This window comes from Pelobates fuscus, chromosome 3 (assembly GCF_036172605.1).
Source record: "Pelobates fuscus isolate aPelFus1 chromosome 3, aPelFus1.pri, whole genome shotgun sequence".
Lineage (NCBI taxonomy): Eukaryota > Metazoa > Chordata > Amphibia > Anura > Pelobatidae > Pelobates > Pelobates fuscus.
The window spans coordinates 21,311,701-21,338,948 of record NC_086319.1 but is presented as its reverse complement, the minus strand read 5'-3'; the positions used below and the strand labels follow the sequence as shown (position 1 = coordinate 21,338,948).

At 43.2% G+C, this 27,248-nt stretch overlaps 1 protein-coding gene across 1 annotated transcript; it reads right to left on the bottom strand.

Moving 5' to 3' along the window:
• Positions 1-448: 448 nt before the first annotated feature.
• CRELD2 (cysteine rich with EGF like domains 2) lies at positions 449-25,790 on the bottom strand. Its single transcript, XM_063445064.1, has 10 exons — positions 25,522-25,790; positions 24,146-24,228; positions 23,215-23,325; positions 16,472-16,563; positions 15,104-15,280; positions 14,605-14,700; positions 6,463-6,546; positions 4,337-4,432; positions 3,184-3,324; positions 449-776 (listed from the first exon to the last, which is right to left on the bottom strand). The coding sequence occupies exons 1-10, from the start codon at positions 25,666-25,668 to the stop codon at positions 706-708; spliced, it is 1,098 nt and encodes a 365-aa protein (XP_063301134.1). The 5' UTR covers positions 25,669-25,790; the 3' UTR covers positions 449-705.
• Between the last annotated feature and the right edge of the window lie 1,458 nt (positions 25,791-27,248).

The following is a 27,248-nucleotide window of genomic DNA, read 5'->3' as shown; positions in this document are numbered from 1 at the left end:
GCATTTTAGTTATCCCATCATCATCTAGTTACGATTCATTCTATTCAATTACACACGAAGCCCACTGACCACAAGCACCTGAAGACAATTGTTCTGCTGGGAACTTGTTGGGCCCGCTGAGTGTTGAAGACTAGACCGGGAACTGATGAGAACCTACTGTTTTTATCATCATACTTCATCACCGGCTCCATCAAGAGGCTCATTTGAAGTGTGTGTGTGTTTGTATGTCTGAATATTGTGAGGGTAATATCTGTATGCATGTATACATGAGCATGACTGATAGAACGGTTGGAGACTCTACCAGCTTCGAATTTATTTCACAATGTTGATAAGCAATAAAATACTCATGGATTTTAATATCACATAGAAGAGAATGTTGAGAATTAATACTTAACAAGGAAGTTATAAAAAAAAGTACAGTTGTCAAGAAATAACATTAAAGTGATAATATAACAGATTGAACCACGTTTATTAGAAACTGTATCAAAATATAAGACACATGTTGCTTTTTGCAGCTTCTAGGGCAGATCCAATTATTTTACTTCGTAATACCATTTGAAAAAAGAAAAGAAAAAAAAATAATTATCACTTACTGGCAAAATTGCTATTCACAATAACAAACACATGGTGGCCACAGTATATTGCTTCATGTATGGAAATTTAAATAACTTAATAAAAGTGTTTAAATTATTATGGCTGTGTGAATTAAAGGTCCTCGTGTACGAATGAGTTGTTCTCCTCACTTGAAGATGTTGACGTTTCGTTTTCGGTAACCTCTGCAAAATGAAATACATACACACATTAGCAACTCCATCTATTATGGAAATAGATAGAGAAGTTAAAACACACTTAAAAGTGCAGATGTCCAACAATCTCTTTAACGGCAATACACCCATTAATATTTAACTGAACCATTTCTTAGGAAATTGACCACATATTTCTAACAGACAGAACAGGATTGTAACACGTTAGTCTGCGTGTCTCCAATGAGTATTTTAAAGTACAGTAGAGAAGAACAAATACTAAAATATTTTGATGAAGATTTACTGTCTTTCGGGGTGATACTAAGAACACCCTCCAATGATCTAAATGTGCCTGCAAGAGCTATGCTGTGAAGCTTCGACGTAGAGTCGCTTTACAGATCCATACCACACAATGTGCACGTTAGTCTTTTCTTTAAGTAGTGTCACTTTGAAAAAGCCCTGTGTGGCGGAATGCGTTCGGGTTTTCATGCTATATGTTGGTTTTACGATTTTCTATCTTAACTAAAATTATTTTTTTACTACACCTGGATCTTCATGATTTCATCTCTGAAGATTGTATCTGGAGGATTCACACTTTTATTTACTTGGTGGGGAAGATACCACCTGTGCAATATAAGATGGAGCAAAACCTACTTTTGCTCTTCTTATGCGAGTATGCCTCCTTTTATTTTATCTTAATTATACAGAGAGCAGTATAATCTGTTTTTATATTCATCCCATATACTGATGAACTCCTGCTGCCACAGCGCTGCACACTAAAAGAAAAGACCCCTGGACATCTGGCATCAAGAATGACTGATTGACCTGGATGCATCCTCCTATAAAAAGACCAGGACCATCAATATATCCACAGACGCGGATCATACGGTCCAGAAAATTGTAAGAGTTATTCTACTTATTTTATTCATCAGCTTCAAAAGATTCTACACTATATTCCGTTTCCATTCTCTCTCATTACAAACTACCTGAATACTATATGGATTTGAGAACACTCTGAAGGCACTGCTTGCCTACACTCCTTTATAGACAGTACCAGTTCACAGCCAGAGAGAAGAAACTCTGGTTTGGGAAGTACAAGCTGCCACACTTATACCAGACAAGCGCCAGAAGTCCTGTTTTATCTATACCTTTATAGTACCTAGTTAATTATCATCTTCATTTCAATTAGCGGATTTGTTTTTTTCAGCAGGCTTATCCATGCATCACAGCATTTTAAACGAGCGGGTGTCTCTGTAGTTAAAGGGAAACTCCAGTGCCAGGAAAACAATCCGTTTTCCTGGCAGTGCAGGTCCCCTCTCCCTCCCACCCCCAATCCCCGGTTGCTGAAGGGGTGGAAACCCCTTCAGTAACTTACCACAGGCAGCGACATGTCCCACGTCGCCGCTTCTTCCTCCGCCGCCGCTCCTCCCAGTGATTGCGTTGGGCGATGGGCGAGACTGATCCCGCCCACCGGCCGGGGAGACCTAATGCGCATGCGTGGCAAGGCCGCGCATGCGCATTAGAGCTCCCCGTAGGAAAGCATTGAAAATGCTTTTCAATGCTTTCCTATGGGGAACATGAGCAACGCTGGAGGTCCTCGCACAGCGTGAGGACGTCCAGCGACGCTCTAGCACAGGTTTTCTGTGCTAGGATACAGGAAGTGCCCTCTGGTGGCTGTCTAGTAGACAGTATCTGTCTAGTAGACAGCCACTAGAGGTGGAGTTAACCCTGCAAGGTAATTATTGCAGTTTATAAAAAACTGCAATAATTACACTTGCAGGGTTAAGAGTAGTGGAAATAAAATCAAGAAATTAAATTAAAGTTTACTTAAAGGGACACTCCAGGCACCCAGACCACTTCTGAACATTAGAGTGGTCTGGGTGCCTGGAGTGTCCCTTTAAGTAAACTTTAATTTAATTTCTTGATTTTTTTCACCTGCTGACTATTTATTGAGGATAGGTGTTGACTACTTGGTTTTTGACTACTTAGGTAATTTAACACCTATTTTTTTTTCATATCTCAGAGCTTACTCTAAAGGAGATTTATGTTCCATATTCATATTCTGTATATGTTTTGTACTGTTATGTGTAAAATTTAATAAAAAGATTATATCCATTTTTAGTCGAAAACACATCACCATGAGCTTGGAAATGCAGACCTATGGCATTGGTGCTGCCACGGATGCTCTAAAGCTTCGGAAAATGCACTCACTGTAGCTATACATTTTTGAGACTTCAGTTAATGTTGCTTTTGGGGCATGATATCTGTGAGTGACCCGTCAAATTTTTTATATACACATTAGTGGAGCTGCAGACAGAGAGGAAAAGTCGCACATTGGAAGATGACATTTTTTGGAACAGGAGCAGGGGAGAGAGAGTGCACTTTTAGATCAGCTCCTTGATTTGCTCAAAATATTGGGCCACCGCAGTCATAGCCTTACCAGTCTTTAAAACCTCTGCACATTCACCGTCTTTATCTTCAAACCCTTCAGCACAAGTACACTTGTAGCTGCCTGGAGTGTTCAAACAGTCTTCATTGGCTCGTAAACAGACTTTTTCATTTTCATCGCACTCATTTATATCTAAAATGATTACAAAATATTTTCCGCCGTTTTAAAATACATTGTAAATATCGTTTTTTGTTTTTTTTTATTATAGAATTACAGAAAACACTAATACAGACCACACAGAACTACTGAAATGGTGTCAGGATGCATGAATGTGTATACAATGTAAACAAAATATCCAGCCTGCTTTCCTCACAGTGACCACCAAACTTCCCCATTAACGGGGTCGTTCCAGCACACCTCAGAGGAAGTGATTGTACTGATTGCTGTTTAATTGAATTGCTTTTTCTGCCTATAAATTATATGTCATATGTGTATTTGATAGCTTGACAAAGACCTTGAAGGCCAAAATGTTGAGGTGTGACAAAGGGGTTTGAATCAATTGCCTTCTTGAACCTTGGAGTGCCGGAACCGCTCTGTGTTTTCCGTCCGAGGAAGTGAAGCCCATCATACCTATTGAAATGCTGCACATATAGAGATATCTTGCCGAGGGCTAGTTACACCCACGGCACATGTGACTAGGCGACATACTCTGTTCCAGACTGCCTAGCGTTAATTCTGTGCAAAAACTGAACTTCTACCCTTGCAGATGTCCTACCAGTCGGTTGCTGCCTCCCCAACCCATCCCTCTCTGCTTGTGGGATACCTCTAAGCCCTCGCCATCTCCCTGCATATTTTTCCGTTAGTTTTTTTTATAATCCCCTCCCTGCCTCTGCCCTGTCCCCAATACCTCTGTCCCCTTCCCAGCTAAGAGGACACCAATAGAGTGCTATAGAGACAGAAAATGAAAAGGTGACACTCATGGCACCATAGCAAATTTATTGCATTTGATGGATTTTGGCTTCATTAATATTGTATTTTTCACATGTTCAAACCTTTAATCTTTATAGTTTTTCCCACACAAAAAAAATAATGAATAAATGTTTTTCAGACTTTTACTGTATAATAATGTTTTTATGGTCAGTGCTATACGACCAAGGGAAGTAGAGTCAACACAAATAATTTAGTAAAGCATTAACTAACCCACCTGTACACTTGTCGTCTTGTAAAACGTATCCTGAAGTGCAGTTTTGACAGTTTTCAGGTCCCTCGCCTGTGCATCCTGAACAGCTTTTATCACACACTGAAAAACATCACAACTAAACACATTTAGGAAAGGTCCTATGGAAACACGAGTTATCGATCAAGGCCAAATCATAGGCATCAATAACCCAAAACATTTAACTACAAAGAAAATGCAATATGATTATTAAAGAAAATTCCACTGTAAGATATTTTAGTCTTCTAACAATATGTAGATATCTCCCCCCAAGAAGAAAACATGAAGGTATTTTATTTTAAATGTTTTATTTGGGGGTATATAAACAAATTGACTTGCAATACCTGTGGATCTAGTGGTAGCCTTCCTATCAGTCTGTGCCGGTGAATTGACTAATCAGAGATTGTTCATGGAGAATCCTCTGTGGTTTAGCTATGTTTACAGCAGGTCATTGACACGTCTCCGTGAGCTGTAAAAGTATTAGCAGCAAAGTGCGCCTGCCACTTCCGTTAGCGCAGAGAAACTAACAGAAGCAGAAAAAAATCGTCCTGACTGTCTGACAGCTAGGGAGGTGGTAGAGCAATCGTTTAAAAAAGTGGCGATTTTTTATTGAAACTAGGGGAGAGGGGAGGAACACAGGTGCTGTGTCTGGAGTATTCCTTTAATAAAGACGAAGGAAATACTAACTAAAGGGGGCTTTTATGCTTGTTTAGATCAATTGCTGACTGAAGACTACCTCTAATTATAGAGAAAATAAACAAATAAATAATAATCTCGGCCCTACCTGAGATCCTTTTCGCTATCAGAGCATATAACAGGTGTAAATATAATGTGTCTTTGAAGGTAAAGACACGCTTTTTAACACAGTTTTCATTTTTTTGGCACAATGTGACATTGGCGATGCGGACCATCCGGATTTGATTGCAGAAACTAAGGGAGCATTATAAACTACCTGCCAAATATGTACTAGTGTGCCCCAAATAAAGAGGAACACCAAAACAGAGAATTTAAAAAGTATTTTTTTTTTTTTAAAAAGTTAACTATCACAAACTGAAAGCAGACACCGCCTGTTTGTATAAGCCAGCTACAGCACACCAGGCAGAAACCGGCATATCATAAAGTCTAAACTCTTGACGGAACTTTAGGCAAAACCGTTTAAAACATCACAATCCCTGCAGGATTGTCACAGGTCGGTAAGTGGCCCTGTCTAGAACCATTCAACCATAGTATAGAATCAATATAACATACCCGAACATCCCTGATCTTAAGCGTCTCCCTAATCAAGATTAAGTTCCAATCAACTGCACATCGCCAAATCTGCTGCTTTTGAAAACTCTTCAATTCTAATACATTTGTAGCCCAGATATTGAACATGTGCAATATGCTTTATATATTACCAACGTTCTGTTAAGGGAATAAACCCTCAAGCATCCAGTACTGAAGGGGAGTACAAAGCCTTCTCAACCCCAAAGCCAATCTTCCAGGTTGCTGTCAACGTGCACAGATTTTAATTTGACCGTTTTCAACGTGCCACAATTTGCAAATTATTGAATAAACCACCAGCCATGTAATATTTCCTATTTTGATAAAGCAGCTCTAAATATTTATTAAGGTTTTTTTTGAGACTTCTAAATGTTTGTTAATAAATCACCCTTTACCGACAGCAACACTTTCACCTCCCTGGCCCCTGTAATTGAACTAAAAGCATGCACTGGGGTGAGGAGAGCTGCAGAGGGAAGTTCTTCCATAATTCAGGAAAAGCCCATATGTCTATATGTGAAAGCACAACATTGTGGAGGATGTAATGATTTACGTTGCATGTCAGCCTGTGTATTAAAAAAGTTTCTCATATGATGAACGAAAACAAAAAGACACTAGAACAATCCACACTAAGTTTACATTAACCGCAACAGAAAGGACAGTTTCCTTTAATATCATATTTCAGACAGACTGCAATTCTTTTATTGTTTATGACACAGTAATTCTAATCAATGTTCCGGAGAATAACATATCAGAGAACAAACAGTGCACACACAGAAATAACTGGACATTTTACAAGGAGTAAACCAGTTTGTTGGCAGACTGATACATACTTATAAACACTCCTTACTGACCTCTACAGGAGAACGAACCCTCTATATTTAAGCAGTACTTGTCGTCCTTGCAAGGTGATTCTTCTGATTCACATTCATTGACATCTTGAAATAAAAGAAACCAAATTGGGAGTGAGCGTTAGAATATGAAGTATATATTTAATGCAGTTTGATTTTTTTAGTTATTTCAATCTGTAATAGGAGGAATTTATGCTTCCAAAGGAAAAAAGATATGATAACTTTTCATATGATCTAAACATCACAAAATAACTACTAATTACATAGAAATTGTCCAGCATCCGATCAATTTAAAGAAAATCATAAAATGTTACCGGTTTGTCATTAACTGAATGAGATATGTTTTCATTATTGCTGATTGGGCTATTACTAAGCCAGGAAGTTGAGGGATAATTTCACATTTTAATATCTTGAACTGGACTATTTTTAGGTCTCTATTTCGCCGTAAAAAATGTGTCCAAATATGATTTGTTTAATGAATAAACCAGCACAAGTTTGCAATGTACAAAACATGACACATGCATGGTTATTTACCAAGCTGAGAATTCAAAGCGGATTTCAAATTTAAGGCCAGAGAAGCTGAACTGAAAGCTTTGCGGACTTAGAGAATGTTTCCAGTTCTATTTTAACCTTAAATTTAAAATTCACTTTGAATTCTCACTTTCATTAATAAATCTGATGGGGAGACTGGCTACTGGCATCGTTGGCAGATAACCAGGTGTTATTAGCCTACTTAAAGAGTTAATACAAGCATAATGACCACTGCAATGATTTGAAATGGCCATAGTGCCTGGAATCTGTATGTGCAGCATTTGGGTACGAAACACTACATGTACAGAGCTTAACCCCTTTGCTGCCGGAAGTTTAACTCCACCTCCACCTCCTCATTTGGACACAATTAGTCAGCCTTGAAAAGGAGTTCATTGCTGGCTAACGTCATGTCTCTGCACTGACTCTTGACACTCTCAGCCAATCAATTATCAGCAGGAGATGCAGGAGATGGATGTCGTAATTCTGCTGAACAGGACCCCCCGTCTCCAGGTCAGACCCATGGAAGAGGGCACAAATTGTTGTTTTGCCCCAATACCAGGAAACCTGCATGGTGACTAGAGCTTTATAGTGTTAGAAATACATGTGTGTGCGTCTAATGCTATAGTCTTCCTTTAATTAAGTGTTCTTGCATAGCAAGACCACTTACTATTATTATCTCACATAAATATATTATTCTTATTATAGCCAAATTTACCACCCTAACTCCTCCCACAGTTTTTACACGACATTAGTCAGTAATATACCGAAACGTGCGGATTGTTCCCGATTGGATTGCGATTACTTTGTGGAACGTTTCACCGAATGGTTCACAAAATATTGTCTTTTTGTGGCGAAATTTGTCCCATAGGAATGAATGGCGAAATGTTCAAAACTAGAGTGGGAGCTGGCAAAAGCTGAAAAATCAGGACAGGATTTCTAAACAGCAACGCTTTGTTTGCAACTCACGCTGTCCATTCACATTCATTGAAACTCCACTCTAGCCACCTCAAATTTGAAGGGTAATTTCTAAACTGCGACTGTGCCTTCATTTTTAATATTTCAGAGACATATGCATCAAAATGCAGGTCTGGGTCTTGTGATTCTCACAATATAAAGCTCTTCGCTGTAGGATTTATAGTTTTTAAAATATGACATTTTGAAGATGGCAACCGCCAGTGAAGTGAGCAATTTGGAGCAGTTTGTTTTTAATTGCTCTTCTCTGCCCTATTTGAAATCTATTAGTTCCTGTTGGCAGTTGGTGGAATGTTCGAGGGATTTGAAAGCTCTTCTCTGCCCTATTTGAAATCTATTAGTTCCTGTTGGCAGTTGGTGGAATGTTCGAGGGATTTGAAAGATTTGAAAGCTCTTCTCTGCCCTATTTGAAATCTATTAGTTCATGTTGGCAATTGGTTGAATGTTCGAGGGATTTGAAAGATTTGAAAGCTCTTCTCTGCCCTATTTGAAATCTATTAGTTCCTGTTGGCAGTTGGTGGAATGTTCGAGGGATTTGAAAGATTTGAAAGCTCTTCTCTGCCCTATTTGAAATCTATTAGTTCCTGTTGGCAGTTGGTGGAATGTTCGAGGGATTTGAAAGCTCTTCTCTGCCCTATTTGAAATCTATTAGTTCCTGTTGGCAGTTGGTGGAATGTTCGAGGGATTTGAAAGATTTGAAAGCTCTTCTCTGCCCTTGCTGTAGAGTGAGTGAACCACACTCCAACCTTTCCACAGTTACTGCAGCCACACAACAGTTACCCAAGCCACTCCACCCAGTTACTCTGCCCACTCCAGTTGTAGACTACTGGTGGAGGCAAAAACACTTGTAGCTTTTCTAGTTAATGTAATGTACTTTATAGAAAAGTCTCCATACAGATACAAATTGTGAAATTCAGTAATAAGGAATATATATTAAATGGTATTAGCCATCAACAAAGGAGATTAAATGGCACATGTTCAATAAATAATGAATATTTTAGAAAAAACAGCAATACAAGCATTGGACTATTCCACACAATGCCTTTAAAATAAAAAATACATTTAACAATTATATTTAAAACCTTTACACATTTCTGTACTAGATGCATTTAAATTTCTTTAAAAAGAAATAAAACAGGAGGGCGTGGCCTGAGCTCTGACCGGGATGGACGCCTGAGCTGTGAGCTCCATACCACCAGCGAACTAAATAGCCTATTAATCAGCTCTTACTAGCGCTTATGGGGCGCCACCGACGCACGGATACCCCCCAGAACCCGAGGGGCTCCCAGACGGGTCAGCCACACGTCCCGATGGACGGATTTCTCCAGTCCCAACCTGACACGAGCGGGGAGGCAAGTGGATCCAATATGGCGCCGATGGCCCCATCCCCCAGGGAAACGCATGGTGCTGCGTTAGAGAGGATAGGAGAAGAAGAACTCCGTACTATGGCTGCAGCCATGGCCACAAAAACGGACCTCCTAGTCCTCACTACCACCATACAAGATGCCCTCCGTGCCGAAATGGCGGGAATCCGTGCGGAGGTGACGGCACAGACAGGCCGCATCCAGGACCTGGAACGCTCGCACGAAGCCCACGCCGCGAGGCAATTAGCAACAGACACGGTCCTTACACGCCAAGGGGAGCTGATACTGCAAATGAGAAGGTCAGTCGAGGGTTTAGATAACAGGGGGCGCAGGTGCAATATCAGGGTCAGCGGGGTCCCCGAAACTGGAGGAGGGGCAGAAAATGCAGAGGATACTTTACTTGGCCTATTCCGCACCACACACGCTTAAATTTGAACAAACTCAGAGCCCTACGCCCCCGGTCCCTAGAAGATGGCCCTTGGGACCTGATATGCTGCCTTCACTCCTTTCAGGATAAGGATGCCATCATGAGAGCAGTCCGTTCCCACCCGACCTGGGATTACAGAGGTTCTGCGGTCTCCCTATTCAATGACCTCTCCCCATTACACTTAAGGCCAGAAGAGCACTGAAGCCAATTACAACAGCCCTACAGGAGCGGAACATACCTTATAAATTGGGCTTTCCCTACGCTCTACTAGCCCGCAATCAGAATGGCTGGACATCGGTACGCTGGCCCGAGGAGGTTCCAAGATTCCTGGAGGAACTGGACTTACCTCCAATAGCGGTTCTGGACTGGATCCTGGGCCCGCTTGGAGGGAGACCACGCCAACAACGGGCACCTCGGAGGCGCGGGGACAATCCATTAAGAGGTCCAGCACCCCGCAGGCCTAACAACCCGGAGGCGCCGGAGTAACAGGTCGGCCCACCGCCCGCTGCCTTCCCCTCATGACCAATTCCCTTAGGGGAACATTTTACCCTGCACGGACACTATAATAGGAACTATGACCCCTCAAGCCCAAACCACGGAATGGAATGCCGAGTAGATAGCCCCCTGCTTTGCCCCCCATACGAGATCCAACCACCACCAAGAAGCTGCAATGGAGCGGTTCTCGTTCTCCCTGTCCCCGAGGAGCTTTGGGTGGGGGTGACAGGTGTTTCTCCTTTTGGCCGGGTGGGAAATATGGGAGAGGATCTCTTGCCGTACAGGCTCATAAGATGCACGACACCGTGGATTGATGTTGGGAGGGGGGATTGATACGTGGAACCTTCTGTCTTGCTTAGGGGGGGTCCTGGTATCGGCCTTATGTCAAGAGTCTACCATCTATGGCACCGGGGAACTCACCCATGCATGACTGAGCAAGGGCCGGCAGGACATTGATGCTGCAAACCCGCGCCAACTCTCCTGGAGACTTGTGCGCTAGACTCACAGTATTGTGCAGTACCCGCAGTATACACTACTGGTCACATATCTCACCTCCTACATCACGAATGTTTGCTACACATATTGTACCGTAATCAAAATTCGTATTGCATATAGCTGTTATACATATATTGTGCTGGCAACTGTATATCACACACCGCGCTGACCCCCCCAGACATACGGACAGGCTAATTCGCCCTGTCTGGAAGGTACCCCCGGGGGACCAGACAATCTGATGACTGGAGGGGTCGACATATCACGCAGGGGAGGAACGGACCTCCCAACACAATCGACATCGAGTGGACGTCCGGGAAGGAAGTAGGGGATGGAGAGAGGCCCAATCGGGGAGATCTATAGCTGGCATACACCCTACGGGTCTTCCCTTACTCGTGGAAGGGCAGGGGGGGGGGAAATGTAAGAATATTACACGGTTGCTGACCACTTACGGGGAGCACGTCGGGGCGGAGGGAGAATGGGAGGAATAGAATGTTGATAACAAAAGTATAAATCTCCATGCTGTTTTCGCACTTGCCTATTTTTGCAATGTTAATCTATTCATGTTAATTTATACCACCTCTGTCCGGTGGTGCCCTACATACGGTTCATATAGCACTAGGCTATGGTGCTGGTGGGAAGGACACACGGACACCATACTGATACCACACTCATCTTCCATATCCACACCGGTTCGGAGCGGAGCCATTGACTCCACTTAAGGGTCGTGCATTTTTCTTGACGGCGGAGCCCACGGAGGTCCACACCCCGGTCTGGTTACTGGAGTGGCCTCTGGCGACCCCTGCTGTCGCACGACTACCACCTCCTTAAACTGAGGTGGTACTGAGGTGAACTCTTCACTTTCCCCATCTCCTCCTAAGGGACACCTATCTGGGGACTCTATCGTACCTTCCCCATTTTTTTACTTTTCTCTTTCCTACCTACTATACTTGACACCACTCATACTTTCCTAGTAGTCCTTCCTTGGCTCTGATACGGGCGCGCACTATAGCCACAATGCGCGTCTTCCTCATACCGGCACCACCATCCGCCGATAGTCAGGCACAACTCAACACAACCCGCTGGACTGCGGGAAGGGTGAGAGGGGTAAATTCCGCACACGACGCCCTTACATTCGTGACTTCGCCCCTTGTCTGGGAGAGCTCCTGCTGGCCCTCCGCTCTCGCAGCTATACCAACCAGTGGACCACACCTAGTGGACCACACCGGCAGGGGGGAGCTAGATGGGACACAGTAACTACCCAAGGAGGGGGCGGGTCGAGAGGGCTGGGCGCCGGGCTCTCCGCGTGCCTTGGACCAGGATGGCCGCACCCTACCACAGTGCCCCGCTGCACGTCCTAACTCTTAACGGTAGAGGACTGAACGTTCCTGAACGCCCCACCCATCTCCTGCGTGACCTACGGAAAACGCAAGTATCTGTAGCTATGCTTCAGGAAACTCACTTCCTGAAGGGATCCGCACCAAAACTACAGAACCGGTACTACCCCAACAATTTCTTCAGCAACCACAACACGACGCATAAGGCTGGTGTTGCCATCATCCTGTCCGCTAACCTGGATTTCAGGGAACTGGACAAGAAGATCGACACACAGGGGAGGTTTATCTTCCTGAAAGGCACCATTGCCGACAAACTCTACACACTAGTGTCAATCTATGTGCCCAACACAAACCAGGCAAGATTCCTGAGGGGAACCTTGAAAAAGCTACGAGGATTCTCGGAAGGGGCACTCATTATAGGAGGCGACTTTAACACCCCACTAGACCACCAGAAGGATACGTTGACAGGCAGTAGCTGTCTACCACATTCTATTATTCACTCGATCCGCAAATCAATGGGCGAGATGGGTCTAGTGGACTGCTGGAGAGCGCTCCACCCGGACTCCAAGGATTACACCCACTATTCGGCACTCCATCAACGCTACTCGCGGATTGACTACATACTGCTCCCACATGAGGGCCTGTCGAGACTCAGGGCAGCTACCCTTGGCCGAGGGCCTTTGCCGTCGAGGTGCCAAACTTGAAAAGGCAGTATCTATCATCTACCAATATCTGCTGGTAGGGGCCTTATCGGATAATAATACCTTTCAAAGACGGTGGGAAGTACAAATAGAGATGTGGCAAACCTAGCCACTTCTGGACTATACTGTATAAAGGTTGTCCGTAGGCTGTATGGGGTACTGTGTATATTTTGTTGTGTATGTATTATATTATGGCCGTTCGCATGCTGGCAGCCGTAAGCTACCAGCATGCAAACACTTCGTTCGACGAACCACGGCTAATCCAGGCCGTTCGTCAAACGAATACGGGCTCCCCAGGTGGACCACACACTTAGAGTCGTGTGGCGCTCATTAACCGATTGCAACAATGTTGCAATCGGTAATTAAAGGCTCTCTTAGGTGGCCGTCGTTCGACTACCGACCATGCGGCGGTCGGCCATCTTGGATCCCTTGTTTCTGCAGCGGTGTTCGGTCGTCGAGTGCCTGGAACTGAAAACGGCTACTCGATGATACGAACACCGCTGGACTTCCAGAGCGTTCGGGAGTTCCGCTCTCATCACATTTTGTTCCCCATCGATGTTCGGTAGTTTCAAACCGAACTCGATGGTTCAATGTATTTCGTGCGGCGTTCGGTTAGTTTAGCTGGGATCTGAGCGGTATTCTCACTAAATGTACCCGCAGACCCCTATCTACCGAATGGTTGTTCGTATAAAAGTGAGAAATATTATGCGAAATATGGATTTTCATGTGAATTGTCAGTTCTGCTGCACGAGGGGATAATCCACTTAATCGTCCATTTTAGTGGGAGTATCCCTCTCGTGCAGCAATGCCTGTTGGGATAATTACACTGCCTGATGGGAGAAATCCCCTGTAACATCTGTACGGAAACCCCTTGCAAGGGGAACTGCATAAATATGGAAGTCTGTGAATAAAGCAAGTTAGTTGACTCCCAAACTGTGTTTCGTCCGGTTATTGGGAGGATTTGGGATATTGCCTTGCTTTCTCATTCTGACTGTGGATTACCTGTGATACCAGCGGAAATCGTGGACTATACTACTGCATTCCGTTACAGGAGATACAAATCACACCAACACAATGGGGAACGGCACTGCTATGGCAACATAAAAGTTCCTCAAGTTCCTACTACCAGAAGGTAAACTATAAATTGATCTCCATGTGGTATAGGACCCCGGTCGCATTACAGAGGATTTTCCCAGAGACATCCCCAACGTGCTGGAGATGTCAGGAGGTAAGAGGCACCTTGTTACACCTATGGTGGAAATGTCGAGTTATCTCGCAATACTGGGATCGCATCCATTCAGAAATAACGGCAATCCTAGTGGACGACACAGAATAGTCCCAAGAACTGGCCCTATTGCACATCACCTCGCAATCCATCCCTGGATACAAGAGGTCGATCTTACGCCACTTACTGAATGCTGCCAAATCCCTGATTCCAGTTTATTGGAAAAGGTCAGAAATCCCCACTACGGAGGAATGGCTCCAAAGAGTTGGGGATATACAAGCGGCGGAGGCGCTGCGAGCATCCCTGGCAGGGCGATCGACAAGGCACGCGGAGGCGTGGCAATCCTGGTTCTCGTATGAGGCGGGTAGATAGTGGGCTTCCGACACGCACATAAGGAGTGGAGGGCTGGTCGGTGGGTCCCAGACCCTTCCTATCACTGGCCATATATTTATGTTATAATTTACAACAATGTTTTACATGGAGGCCTGCGAGCCTCATTTTCTGTGTCTCCTTTTTCTATTGAACTTACTTCAATAAAATCAGATTTACAAAAAAAAAAAAAAAAAGAAATAAAACAGGTTATTTCTTACCCAAGCCTTACCTACACAAATCCCATCTTCCTTGGTCCATCCGTCTTTACAGTCATGGCAGTCCTGGTTAGACGGTCCCTGGCAGGTTTTGCACGCCGTATTGCACTCTGGAAAATGGATCAAAACATGATGTGAGAAAAAAAAAAATACAAAAATGTTTGAAAATAAATATTCAAACAAATAAGCACGTACATTATCGAAACAGGTACAGCAATTAAAGAAGAGTGGTTACATATAAGCTAAAGCGGCTGCATATGAGCTAAAGCGGTTACATATGAGCTAATTGTAGGAGTAGATATATAACTATTGCATGTATTTCATGGTGTCATGTAAATGCATGACTTTATGGAAGGAATGTCCGGGGGATAGGGCAAAGAAATAATTCAAAAGGTACGTGGGTTATGCATTAGAATCTCTAAATTATAAAATAAATCCCTAGAACACATTGGATTATGTTAAATAATAATTAAAATCCCCAACAATTAATAGAATGCATTTGATAGTACATACCAGTGCAAACAGCATGGGTATCATTTCTTTCTGAACTGTAGTACCCATCTGCACACTCTAGACAAAGCGGCCCAGTATATTCCACTTTACAGCGGCAAGTTCCGTCGCCACCTCTTGTACCATCACCACTGCAAAAACCGTTTCCATTGCATGGCCTTTCAGATCCACCCAAACAAGCTAAAATTAAAAACATCAAGAATCAAAGGGTAAATGAAAGGCTTAACAAAAAAATATAAAGTACCTGGATGGACTATAGAAAACATAAGGCCTTTTTCAGTACTGGGTTTGTGAAAGCTTAGAGGTTGCGTGGACAACTATAAACTATACTTCCTGTACTAAAGGCGCAGTATGAAAACATAAAATGTAATAAGATTAGCAATTAAAGTTTCCTTTCCAATATCCTGCATTTAAAATTCAATAAAGATGTACAACTATTCTACGGGCACAAATCATGTTTAGAAATCCATCTTATCCCGGTGTCAGCGAGAGCAGTGATTTAACTATGTGGCACAGGATCTCTGTTATTTATTAACCCTCGTGTCTCTTCCCGATTGAGGAAAGCTGGCCGACTGTGTGGGACAAGTTAGAGGAATGGAATGAAAATAATTAGTTACGCGTGCAGTGTCACACAACACAACAGGTTTACAGAGCTAAAATAGTCTTTTTAACCGACACCATTTCTGGATATTTTATTTGCACTTTTATAGCGAAACAGACTTAACAAGTGCTCAGAAATCTCTTTTGATTAGTAGTCACACGCTTTGCCCACTTTGTGTTGAATTTGTTTTTGTTTTTTATACACACAAATAAAACATGCATGCATTTAATTATGCATTTTTTTTCAATTTGGGTACATCTAAAAACCGCTTCCATGAACTGCAGATCTCTTGTAACGCAGCCTAGGCTTTCTGTGGCTGTCCAATCACAGACTTCCCAGTGCAGCTCAATGAAAAAAATCTTTGCAAGGCAGGTGCTCTGGGCAATTGCTGCCTCTTGAGTTCAGTGCAACTAAACTAACCAAACCAGGAAGTAACAGGATCGGTTGTCTGATTGACAGCCAAAGGGGTGTATCTGAATTCTATTCAAATCCGCATTTTACCAAAGTAAAAAGGAAAAAAATAAAATAAAGTACATGCTCTTCACACATAAAGCGCCTTAGTTGTCTGGCATCTGCCTTTAAGGCAAATATATATTTAACCTATGCACTTTCTGGTGTTATAGTTAGCACAGTCTATAGATAAAATGTTATCCGGTCTATACCTACCTATCTACCTACCATCTACATAAATGATAGGCTCAATTTAAAGAATATTCAATCTGTTTTTGTTAAACCAATCACAGAAAAATAAATTAAATGAAGCTATTTACCTAGACACTCAGGTCCATAGGTTCCAGGTAAACAGCAAACTTCAATAGTGTTGATACAAAACCATTTTAATAAATCGGGATGCTTCTTCCTCCTGGCAAAAGAAGATTATTTTAGTTTCAGGATGTATTCCCAACATTAGAGAAGAAAAAAAATCATTGTATTGGTATGTTTGCGAGGTAGAAATAAGTTACATGAAGACATTGCTGAGCATTAATTCAGATCATATTACAATGAGTAGGAAGTGATGATCAGTTTGGAGGATAAACGGGCTAACAATTATTATTAACATATTTATCATGTAATAACTAGAATAACAAAAACCTGCAGAACCTACTAGACTGGGCATTTGTTTTGGAACAAATTTAAATTTTTGTGAAAATGGCACAATGACGGAATAAACCAATCGCTCGAGGTTGGAAATTCTTCCACGATCGATTTGTTCCTTAGTTCATTCATGTAAATTTGTTCACTTGGTACCCTTATGTGTGTGCCATATTTAAGGGTAGCAAATTAAGAAGCGGTTATAATTTATAGATCGCTACCTAATTTGGTACCCGTAAATATGACCATCATGATTTCCAAACTTTCCAGCCCCATTACTGCTGCAAGAAAGTCTGATACCTAAATTTTAGATTAGCAGAAACAACAGGTGTACACACTGCCTCTAATCAGTACACTCCTGCACGTTCTTAACTCCTAAAATGTTTTATCTTTACCCTTCCTACTCCTGGTTTTGATATTCCAATTTTTTTTCTCCTCAAAATTGACTTTTTCCCAGCTTAGCAATGCTCTCTCTTCTCCTTTTTAGTTCCGCTTTCTCCCTCAGTATTAAAATCTCTCCTCCCAACCACTTTCCTCATCCTCCCAACAACCTTTTACATTTCCCCTTCTCTGCTACACTCCCCCTTCTCTCAACTCATGCCCTGCACTCATTTTTCTACTCTCTCACTCTGACTCACAATCAATATCATCCTAGACCCCATGCACATAAAACCCCCTCACACCTCCTGTCACTATCTCTCCTCCTTCTTCTAGCAACTGGTGATGTCTCTCCCAACACAGGGCCCTTCACCTCCTCTTCACACACTAAGACAACCAGAAACACACAAACCTCATCACTATACCCTGCCCTTTACCCTCCCTTACCAACATTCAGTGTGCACTCTGGAACGCCCGCTCTGTCTGCAGTGATCTAAAATCAACAGCCATAAACAATCTTTTCATCTCCAACTCACGTAGACCCCTCTGATAGTGCTACTCCTGCCTCTTTATGTTTTGGTGGGCTACAATTCTCGCACACTTCCAGACCAAACAAATGTAAAGGAGGTGGGGTAGGCATTCTTCTTCCCCCTCAAATGTACCTTTCAACCAATTTTCCCTGCCCTGAACTATCCTTGAAGTTCACACTGTCCGCCTATTTAAACCCACTCCTTTAAGAATTGCTATTATCTACTGCCTCCCTGGTCATCGTAGGAAATTAATTGAGCACTTTTCTTCATGGCTACCTCACTTTCTCTCCTCTAGCACTCCTTCCCTTATAATTGGGGTTTTTAACATCCCAACCAACAACCCCAATTGCACTGATGCCTCTCATCTGCTCTCTGTAACCTCCTCCTTTGGCGTCACACAATGGTCTAATTAAGCAACACAAACAGCGGGAAAGACTCTTGTTCTCACCTTTACCAACCTCTGTACCTTCTCTAATCCCTCCAACCACCATCTACTGACTTTTGATAACAGCACACCCAGAACCCAATTGACACCACCTTTAGCACATCAATATCACAGAAAACTCCAATGTCTTGACCTAGAGTACTTCTCCACTAACCTCCAAACTCTCCTTTTACCTATTTCAAACCTCACCTGCCCTAGCTCTGAAATCTCCTTCTACAATTTCACCTTCTCCTCTCAACTAGACATCATGGCACAGTGGCGTACACACAACCCATGGGGCCCCGGTGCGAAAACTGATCTGTGGGCCCCCCCTCCGCTTACTCTGGCGGGCTGGGGCCGCAACACATGGCGGGCGGGCACCTGGTCGCAGGGCTGCGACCCATGCGACCGCGGTATGTACGCCAGTGCATGCATAAACACATACACTTAAAGGACCACTACAGACACCCAGATCAAATCAGCTCAATGAAGTGGTCTGGGTGCCAGGTCTCTCTAGTTTTAACCCTGCAGCTGAAAACAGCAGTTTCAGAGAAACTGCTATGTTTCACTGAGGGTTAATCCATCTCTAGTGGCTGTCTCATTGACAGCCGCTAGAGGATTTTCTGTGATTCTCACTGTGAAAATCACAGTGAGAAGACGCTGAACGTCCATAGGAAAGCATTGAGTAATGCTTTCCTATATGGGCGGTTTGAATGCGCGCGTGGCTCTTGCCACGCATGTGCATTCGGAGCTGAGAGGCGGATCGGGACGGAGAGATCCCCAGCACCAAGGGAGCCCGGCGCTGGAGAAAGGTAAGTGCTTTAGACACACACACACACACTCTCATGAACAGACGCACACATTTACTGACAGACACACACTCAGTGACAGACGCACACAAACATACTCAGTAACAGACACACACACTAACACACTCTAAAACTAACACACTCACTAACACAATCACTCACACTAACACACTCACTAACACACTCACTAACACACTCACTAACACACACACTCACTAACACACACACTCACTAACACACACACTCACTAACACACACACTCACTAACACACACACTCACTAACACACACTCACTCACTAACACACACACAAACTAACACTAACACACTCACTAACACACACTAACACACTCACTAACACACACTAACACACTCACTAACACACACTAACACACTCACTAACACTAACACACTCACTAACACACTCACTAACACACTCACTAACACAATCACTCACACACTCACTAACACTAACACACTCACTAACACACTCACTAACACACTCACATTAACACACTCACTAACACTAACACACTCACTAACACACTCACTCACATTAACACACTCACTAACACACTCACTAACACTAACACACTCACATTAACACACACACACACACACACACTAACACAAACTAACACTAACACACTCACTAACACACTCACTAACACTAACACACTCACTAACACTAACACACTCACATTAACACACTCACTAACACACACACTCACTCACTAACACTCACACACTCACTAACACACTCACACTAACACACTCACTCACACTAACACACTCACACTCACACTAACACACTCACACTAACACACTCACACTAACACACTCACACTAACACACTCACACTAACACACTCACACTAACACACTCACTAACACACTCACTAACACACTCACTAACACACTCACTAACACACTCACTAACACTAACACACTCACTAACACACTCACATTAACACACTCACTAACACACTCACATTAACACACTCACTAACACACTCACTCACATTAACACACTCACTAACACACTCACTAACACTAACACACTCACATTAACACACACACACACACACACTAACACAAACTAACACTAACACACTCACTAACACTAACACACTCACTAACACTAACACACTCACATTAACACACTCACTAACACACACACTCACTCACTAACACTCACACACTCACTAACACACACACTCACTCACTAACACTCACACACTCACTAACACACTCACACTAACACACTCACTAACACTAACACACTCACATTAACACACTCACTAACACACTCACTAACACACTCACTAACACTAACACACTCACTAACACTAACACACTCACATTAACACACTCACTAACACACACACTCACTCACTAACACACTCACATTAACACACTCACTAACACTAACACACTCACTAACACTAACACACTCACTAACACTCTCACTAACACACTCACTCACTACCACTCTCACTAACACACTCACTAACACTAACACACACACACACTCACTAACACACACTCACTAAACACACACACTCACTAACACACACTCACTAAACACACACTCACTAAACACACACTCACTAAACACACACACACACGTTTTTTCTGGTTTTTGTTTTTTAATTTAATCCCCCCAGCCTCCTTACCTGTGTGAGAGCTGGGGGGATTCCCTGGGGTCCAGTGGTGTTGCTGGCCACCCGGCTGGCGGGCGCGCGAGGGAGCACTGTCCCCTGGGTGCTCCCTCTTCAGCTCCCTCGCGCGCCGCGTACTGATACTGGAGCCGGAAGATGACGTCATCTTCCGCCTCCGGTTTCAGTGCGGTGCGCGAGGGAGCTGAAGAGGGAGCACCCAGGGGACAGTGCTCCCTCGCGCGCGCGCCAGCCGGGTGACAGCAGGGCCAGCCTCGGGGGGCCCGGAGGTGGCCGGCTCCTGGGCCCCCCAGCAGAAGAGGCTGGCCCTGTGGGTACATACCAGGTCGCAGGGGCGGCCGGGCCCCCTGGTGGGCCGGGCCCGGTCGCAGCCGCGACCCCTGCGACCCTGGTATGTACGCCACTGTCATGGCACCTCCTACACTTAAATGCTGCAAGCGCCCCCAACTACAACCTTGGCACACCAAGCTGACTCAATACCTCCAAAAATGCTCCAGAACTGATGTACTGTAACCCTGACTCTAAAAAAAAAAAACCAACAATTCTCTGCTCGACCCACTTCAGTCTGGTTTCCACGCTCAGCACTCTGTGGTAACGGCTCTGACCAAAGTATCAAACAATCTGCTTGCTGCAAAATCTCATGGTCACTACTCTATCCTAATTCTCCTTGACCTTTCCGCTGCTTTTGATACTGTTGATCATCAACAGCTTTTTCATATCCTTCATAATCTCGGTCTACGAGATATTGCTCTCTGCTGGTTCTCCTCCTACCTCGCCCAGCACTCTTTTAGTGTAAGTTTCTCTGGCTCTGCCTCTTAAACATAGATAGAAACATAGAAACATAGAATGTGACGGCAGATAAGAACCATTCGGCCCATCTAGTCTGCCCAGTTTTCTAAATACTTTCATTAGTCCCTGGCATTATCTTATAGTTAGGATAGCCTTATGCCTATCCCACGCATGCTTAAACTCCTTTACTGTGTTAACCTCTACCACTTCAGCTGGAAGGCTATTCCATGCATCCACTACCCTCTCAGTAAAGTAATACTTCCTGATATTATTTTTAAACCTTTGTCCTTCTAATTTTAGACTATGTCCTCTGGTTGTGGTCGTTTTTCTTCTTTTAAATATAGTCTCCTCCTTTACTGTGTTGATTCCCTCTTCCTCCCAACCTCTCTCTGTTGCTGTCCCCCAAGGTTCAGTCCTTGGTCCCCTTCTGTTCCTGATCTATACTGCCTTCCTTGGTAAACTCATCAGCTCCTTTGGCTTCCAATATCACTTCTATGCAGATACACGCAAATCTATCTGTCCTTCCCTGATCTTTCCCTGCCCCTCTTGACTAGTGTCTCTGACTGCCTCTCTGCTATTTCTAACTAGATGGCTGCCTACTTCCTTAAGCTCAACTTGTCCAAAACAGAACTTCTGGTCTTTCCTCCCTCAAGTGATGCAACTCCCGTTTCTGTCTCCCTCCACGTTAATGGTGCTACCATCAGCTCCACCACGCAGGCTCGCTGTCTAGGTGTTCTTTGACTCCGACCTCTCCACCATCTCTCATATCCAGCCAAATCCTGCTGCTTCCATCTCAAAAACATTGCGCGCATCCGCCCCTACTTAACGCCAGATGCGGCTAAGGTGCTGGTCCATGCCACTGTCCTCTCTCGCCTTGACTACTGCACTCAGTGGTCTTACAGCACCATAGCAGTCCATAATGAATGCGGCGGTGAGGTTCATCTTTCTGTCCGCCCGCACCTCCCATGCCTCACCCCTCTGTCAGTCCCTACATTGGCTTCCTGTAAGGGCTCAATATAAAATTCTGGTTCTTGCTTTAAGATCTCTACATAATGCTACTCCCATCTATCTATCCTCCCTAATACACAAGGATGTCCAGTCTACGCCCCTACGCTCTGCTGAAGACCTGCATCAACTGTTCGTACTCCACCTCTGATGCTCGCATTCAAGACTTCTCTAGGGCTGAACCATTACTGTGGAACTCCCTTCCCTTTTCTGTTAGACGCTCAACCAGTCTCCACTCCCTCAAAAAATCATTAAAAGCGCACTTTTTCACAAAAGCATATCAATTAAACTGTTAATGGCTCCAAAACCCCACACTAAGTCTTCATTGAATACTATTCTACCAATCTACTTCCCTAATACTTCCCTTACCTTTTGTGCCACTTTACCCCACTCCCTCCAGCATGTAAGCTCATTGAGCAGGCCCTCAACCCCTCTGTTCCTGTGTGTCCAACTTGTCTGGTTACAATTACATGTATGTTAGTCCACTTATTGTAAAGCGCTATGGAATTTGTTGGTGCTAAATATAATAATAATAATAATAATATGGGTACCACATCAGGGAGCTATCTAATAGACAGCTACCTAATTTATCATCCTTAAATATGATAATCCCACATAAGGGTACCAATTTAGGGAGTCATCTACGAAAAAAAAAGCCAAATGATCAAAATTATTATTTTTTTTTTTTAATTTTTAAAGTATGTCCCTGTACTTTTACGAAACAATCCACCAATCCCACAAAATCTCCCCATCGCACCCCCTTCCGAAGTTAATAAATGAAACAATTCATGAATTAATTTGAAACATACATTTTGAACCACCACTTCTCAATCTGTTCTTCGTGCTCTTCAACCATGTGGTTACATTCAAAGTCACTGCTGTCACACAGATTTTCAATAATTTCTACAAGACGAATCTCACTAGCAGTGAAGACAAAATAAGATAATAATAATAAAAACAATGTATTTAATTAATTTACATCAATAAAACGATAACATATGGATAATATGAGACGGGCATTAACGCACACAAGAAATAAATAAAACAAATTTACAAGTGCTCTACAAATAGAGGACTCTATTGAATATCGGTACTTGAAAATTACTACAGAAGATTCAGATGTGGAGAAAAGAAAATCAAGCATGTAAACAAATAAAATATGTACAGTTTTATCCTATTTTTGACATTAATAACATGGACAGGATAAAAATTTTAAATCAAGATCATGCTCTACCGTCTTTTATCTTTTTCTTTAACCATTTGTTTATGAAAGCCCAGAGTGATCCACAAAATCATATACTTATGATTACACTCGCAAAATAAATTCCTGAGATCCAGAACAAATATACTGTAAGATTTCCCTGGAATTTCCTCTTAGAATTAGCATTGCGACCAAACGGTAGACAGTCTTTGAATAATAAACACACGAAATTTAGCCCTGAGCGCAACCCCCAGACAGAACTGACAGAGCACCAAGATGGGGGCGCCGAGTTGCAAGGTAAAGACATGTGGATTTCTAGATTAAATTTTGAGACCCCATATATACATATTAGTTAAACATAAATATTTTAGGCAAACATAATATGAACAATCCCAGGAAGTGATAATATACCTTTAATTCACTACAATCTGGAGTTTAGAATGAATAAAGCCCTGCTGGGTTAAACGTGAAGAGGAATAAAACAATATTGCAATGTACATATAAAAATTCATAGACAGATGTTTTTTAGGGAAACAAACCTGGATTCATATTTTGCTAAAGCTCTCTCTTCCCAAGCAGTATTGCCCCCTCCAAAATTCTTTTTTGCTGTATCTTCTAAACCCTGTAGGAAGATAATTATCCCAATCAAGAACATGCACTGTGTGTATATATATATATATATATCACATTAGGAATATGAATGCACATCTTGTGTTATCTTCACATGGCTATTAAAACATTGACATTTTAAACAAGAAATAGCAACAATGATTTGCAGGAACATATTACTTTTTGCTTGATCATTTCTGAAACTTTTTGGATAAATAGTTATTTTATTATTGTGAGAGACTGTATAATTATTCATGGTCAAGGCATGGTATTTTTTTTGTAACATACTATGAGAAAGCCTTATCTCATTTATTCTTTAAAAAAATTAAAGTGTTGCACTCAAACCTGTGTGGTTTGATGTATGTACACTAGGGGGAGCAGATGGCTAATGCACCCCACAAATGCTTTTCCAGTGCCAACATGTAGAAAATATCCATATGTTGAGATATATGTATTTCTTTTCCAATAAACCATTTACTCTAGACCACACAATTTAGAGTAAGTTAAAGATGGTTAACCTTGCCCCCTAGATGTTTGTAAACTAAATTGCAAAGTATTCAATCTGAAACTCCTGGAGACAAAGTAAAAAACATTCATTATAGTTAAAGAAGCCACATGCAGATTGTTTAGTCAATTTTACATTTTACTAGAACATGATTACATTAGGTTAGCATTACTAGCATGGCACATCTGCTTCTAACATAGTTGGTTTTACACTTGTCTTCACAATGACTATATATATATATATATATATATATATATATATATATATATATTTATATTTAGCGTGCGGACTTCTTCATGTTTAACATTAAGCAAACTGGATATATTACATTACTCTGGGAGTAACATGCTTTGGGAGAAGTTTTAAAATGTAAAGCTGTCACCAATCCCAATGAATATCTATAAACAAACAAGGTACACTATATTGAAGATCAAACATATGCTTCTCTACATCAGTTATACTGCATGGCTAGTGTTGCAGTAGTGGATTATCAGCTCGACCTATGAACAAAATAATGATAAAAAGACAGATAAGAACATTGCAAAATATGTTACATTTTGAAGTTCTAATTGGAATACAGGAGGTTATAGAACTGAAATGTATCCATAAAGTTACAAATTTAAAAAGGTTGTATTGTTTTAGAGTTTAATGTAAGAAAGTAGCCCAGTGTGAATTGTAATGTAGGTAAAGAATGATCCCCTGTTTAGGAGAGTCTCTGATTTCTGCAGTTATTGCTTTTTTTTATATAAAATAATCCCTCTGATGTCTGCAGTTGGTGCCTTTATAGAGGGAGAGACTCACCTTGTGGAATCTGTCTACCAGGTTCTTACAGGTGTCACAGGAGTCCTTCTTGGCAGCAGTGACAGATGGAGAGACAGCCAGCAGCCAGCACACAGCCCAGAGCCAAGCCAGCACCCCAGCCATACTGACCCCAGCCCTGCCTGCCATACTGAGAGGACCAGCACTCCTAGGACCCTCAGTCAGTCAGACAGTGAGTGAGTGCAGCCTGTCTATGTCAGACAGTGAGGGCAGAGCTAGCAGCCGCCATCCACTCCCTGCCATCCATTGAGAGCACCAACCAGCACACTGACTGCACACTGACACAGCTACTTCCGTGTCCGCCCACCCGCGTGACGTTGCGCGCTCCGATTGGACGCCGGGGAATGTCCGCCGGGGATGTGGACCAATAGGAGCTCGCCACGCGCGGGCCAATCAGCGACAACCGCGTACAGAGCCGGTCTGTGTGAGCTGAGAGACTTCAGGGGGGGCTCCGGGGGGAGGAGTTACTGTACCCCCACAGGGGGCGTGAGAGGGTTACTGTGCCCCCCCAGGGGTGTGAAAGGGTTACTGTGCCCCCCCCCAGGGGTGTGAGAGGGTTAATGTGCCTCCCAGGGGGTGTGAGAGGGTTACTGTGCCCCCCCAGGGGGAGGAGTTAATGTGCCCCCAGGGGTATGAGAGGGTTAATGAGCCCCCCAGGGGTGTGAGAGGGTTACTGTGCCCCCCAGGGGTGTGAGAGGGTTAATGTGCCTCCCAGGGGGTGTGAGAGGGTTACTGTGCCCCCCCAGGGGTGTGAGAGGGTTACTGTGCCCCCCCCCCCCAGGAGTGTGAGAGGGTTACTGTGCCCCCCCCCAGGGGGAGGAGTTAATGTGCCCCCAGGGGTATGAGAGGGTTAATGAGCCCCCCAGGGGTGTGAGAGGGTTACTGTGCCCCCCAGGGGTGTGAGAGGGTTAAGGTGCCTCCCAGGGGGTGTGAGAGGGTTACTGTGCCCCCCCCCCCCAGGGGTGTGAGAGGGTTACTGTGCCCTCCAGGGGTGTGAGAGGGTTACTGTGCCCCCCCCCTCCCCCCCAGGGTTGTGAGAGGGTTACTGTGCCCCCCCAGGGGGAGGAGTTACGGTGCCCCCCAGGGGTGTGAGAGGGTTAATGAGCCCCCCAGGGGTATGAGAGGCTGTCAGGGTCAGTCTGACAGGAAGACTGTGATGGTTATTGCACAACAGTTTACACTTTAGTGAAATGGTAACAAAAATCACTAAATTCTATAGAATTGGAAACTTAAAGGTAAAATTGCAAGGAATTCAAATTGAAGAACTGAAAGCATAGCTAACTCGGAGAATGTTTCTGGTTCAGCTATTTTGACTTTAAATTCCCTGCAATTCACACTTTATTGAATAACCCTGTGAATTGAAAAATGTAGGCAACAATGGCTGGTTTGTAAACAAAATAATAATTCCCAACTCATCGAAAGTCACCACGTTTTTGGGAAATATTTACTAAATAATGAAGTGTAGCGAACTTAAATCAGAGGCAAAATTAAAGTTAAAATAACAGAGCTGAAAAGATTTTCCACTTGAGTGTGTTTGCCATTTGGGATTCCTCTTTAACCACTAAACTGTACATGTAATATATATTCTAGTGAGTGCAGTGTACGATAATCACAATCATTCTCTACTGAATGTGCTGTGTAACCTGAACAGGATAATATCTTACAAAATCATATAAAAAATTAAGTTACAGTGTTTTAAAGGCCATACG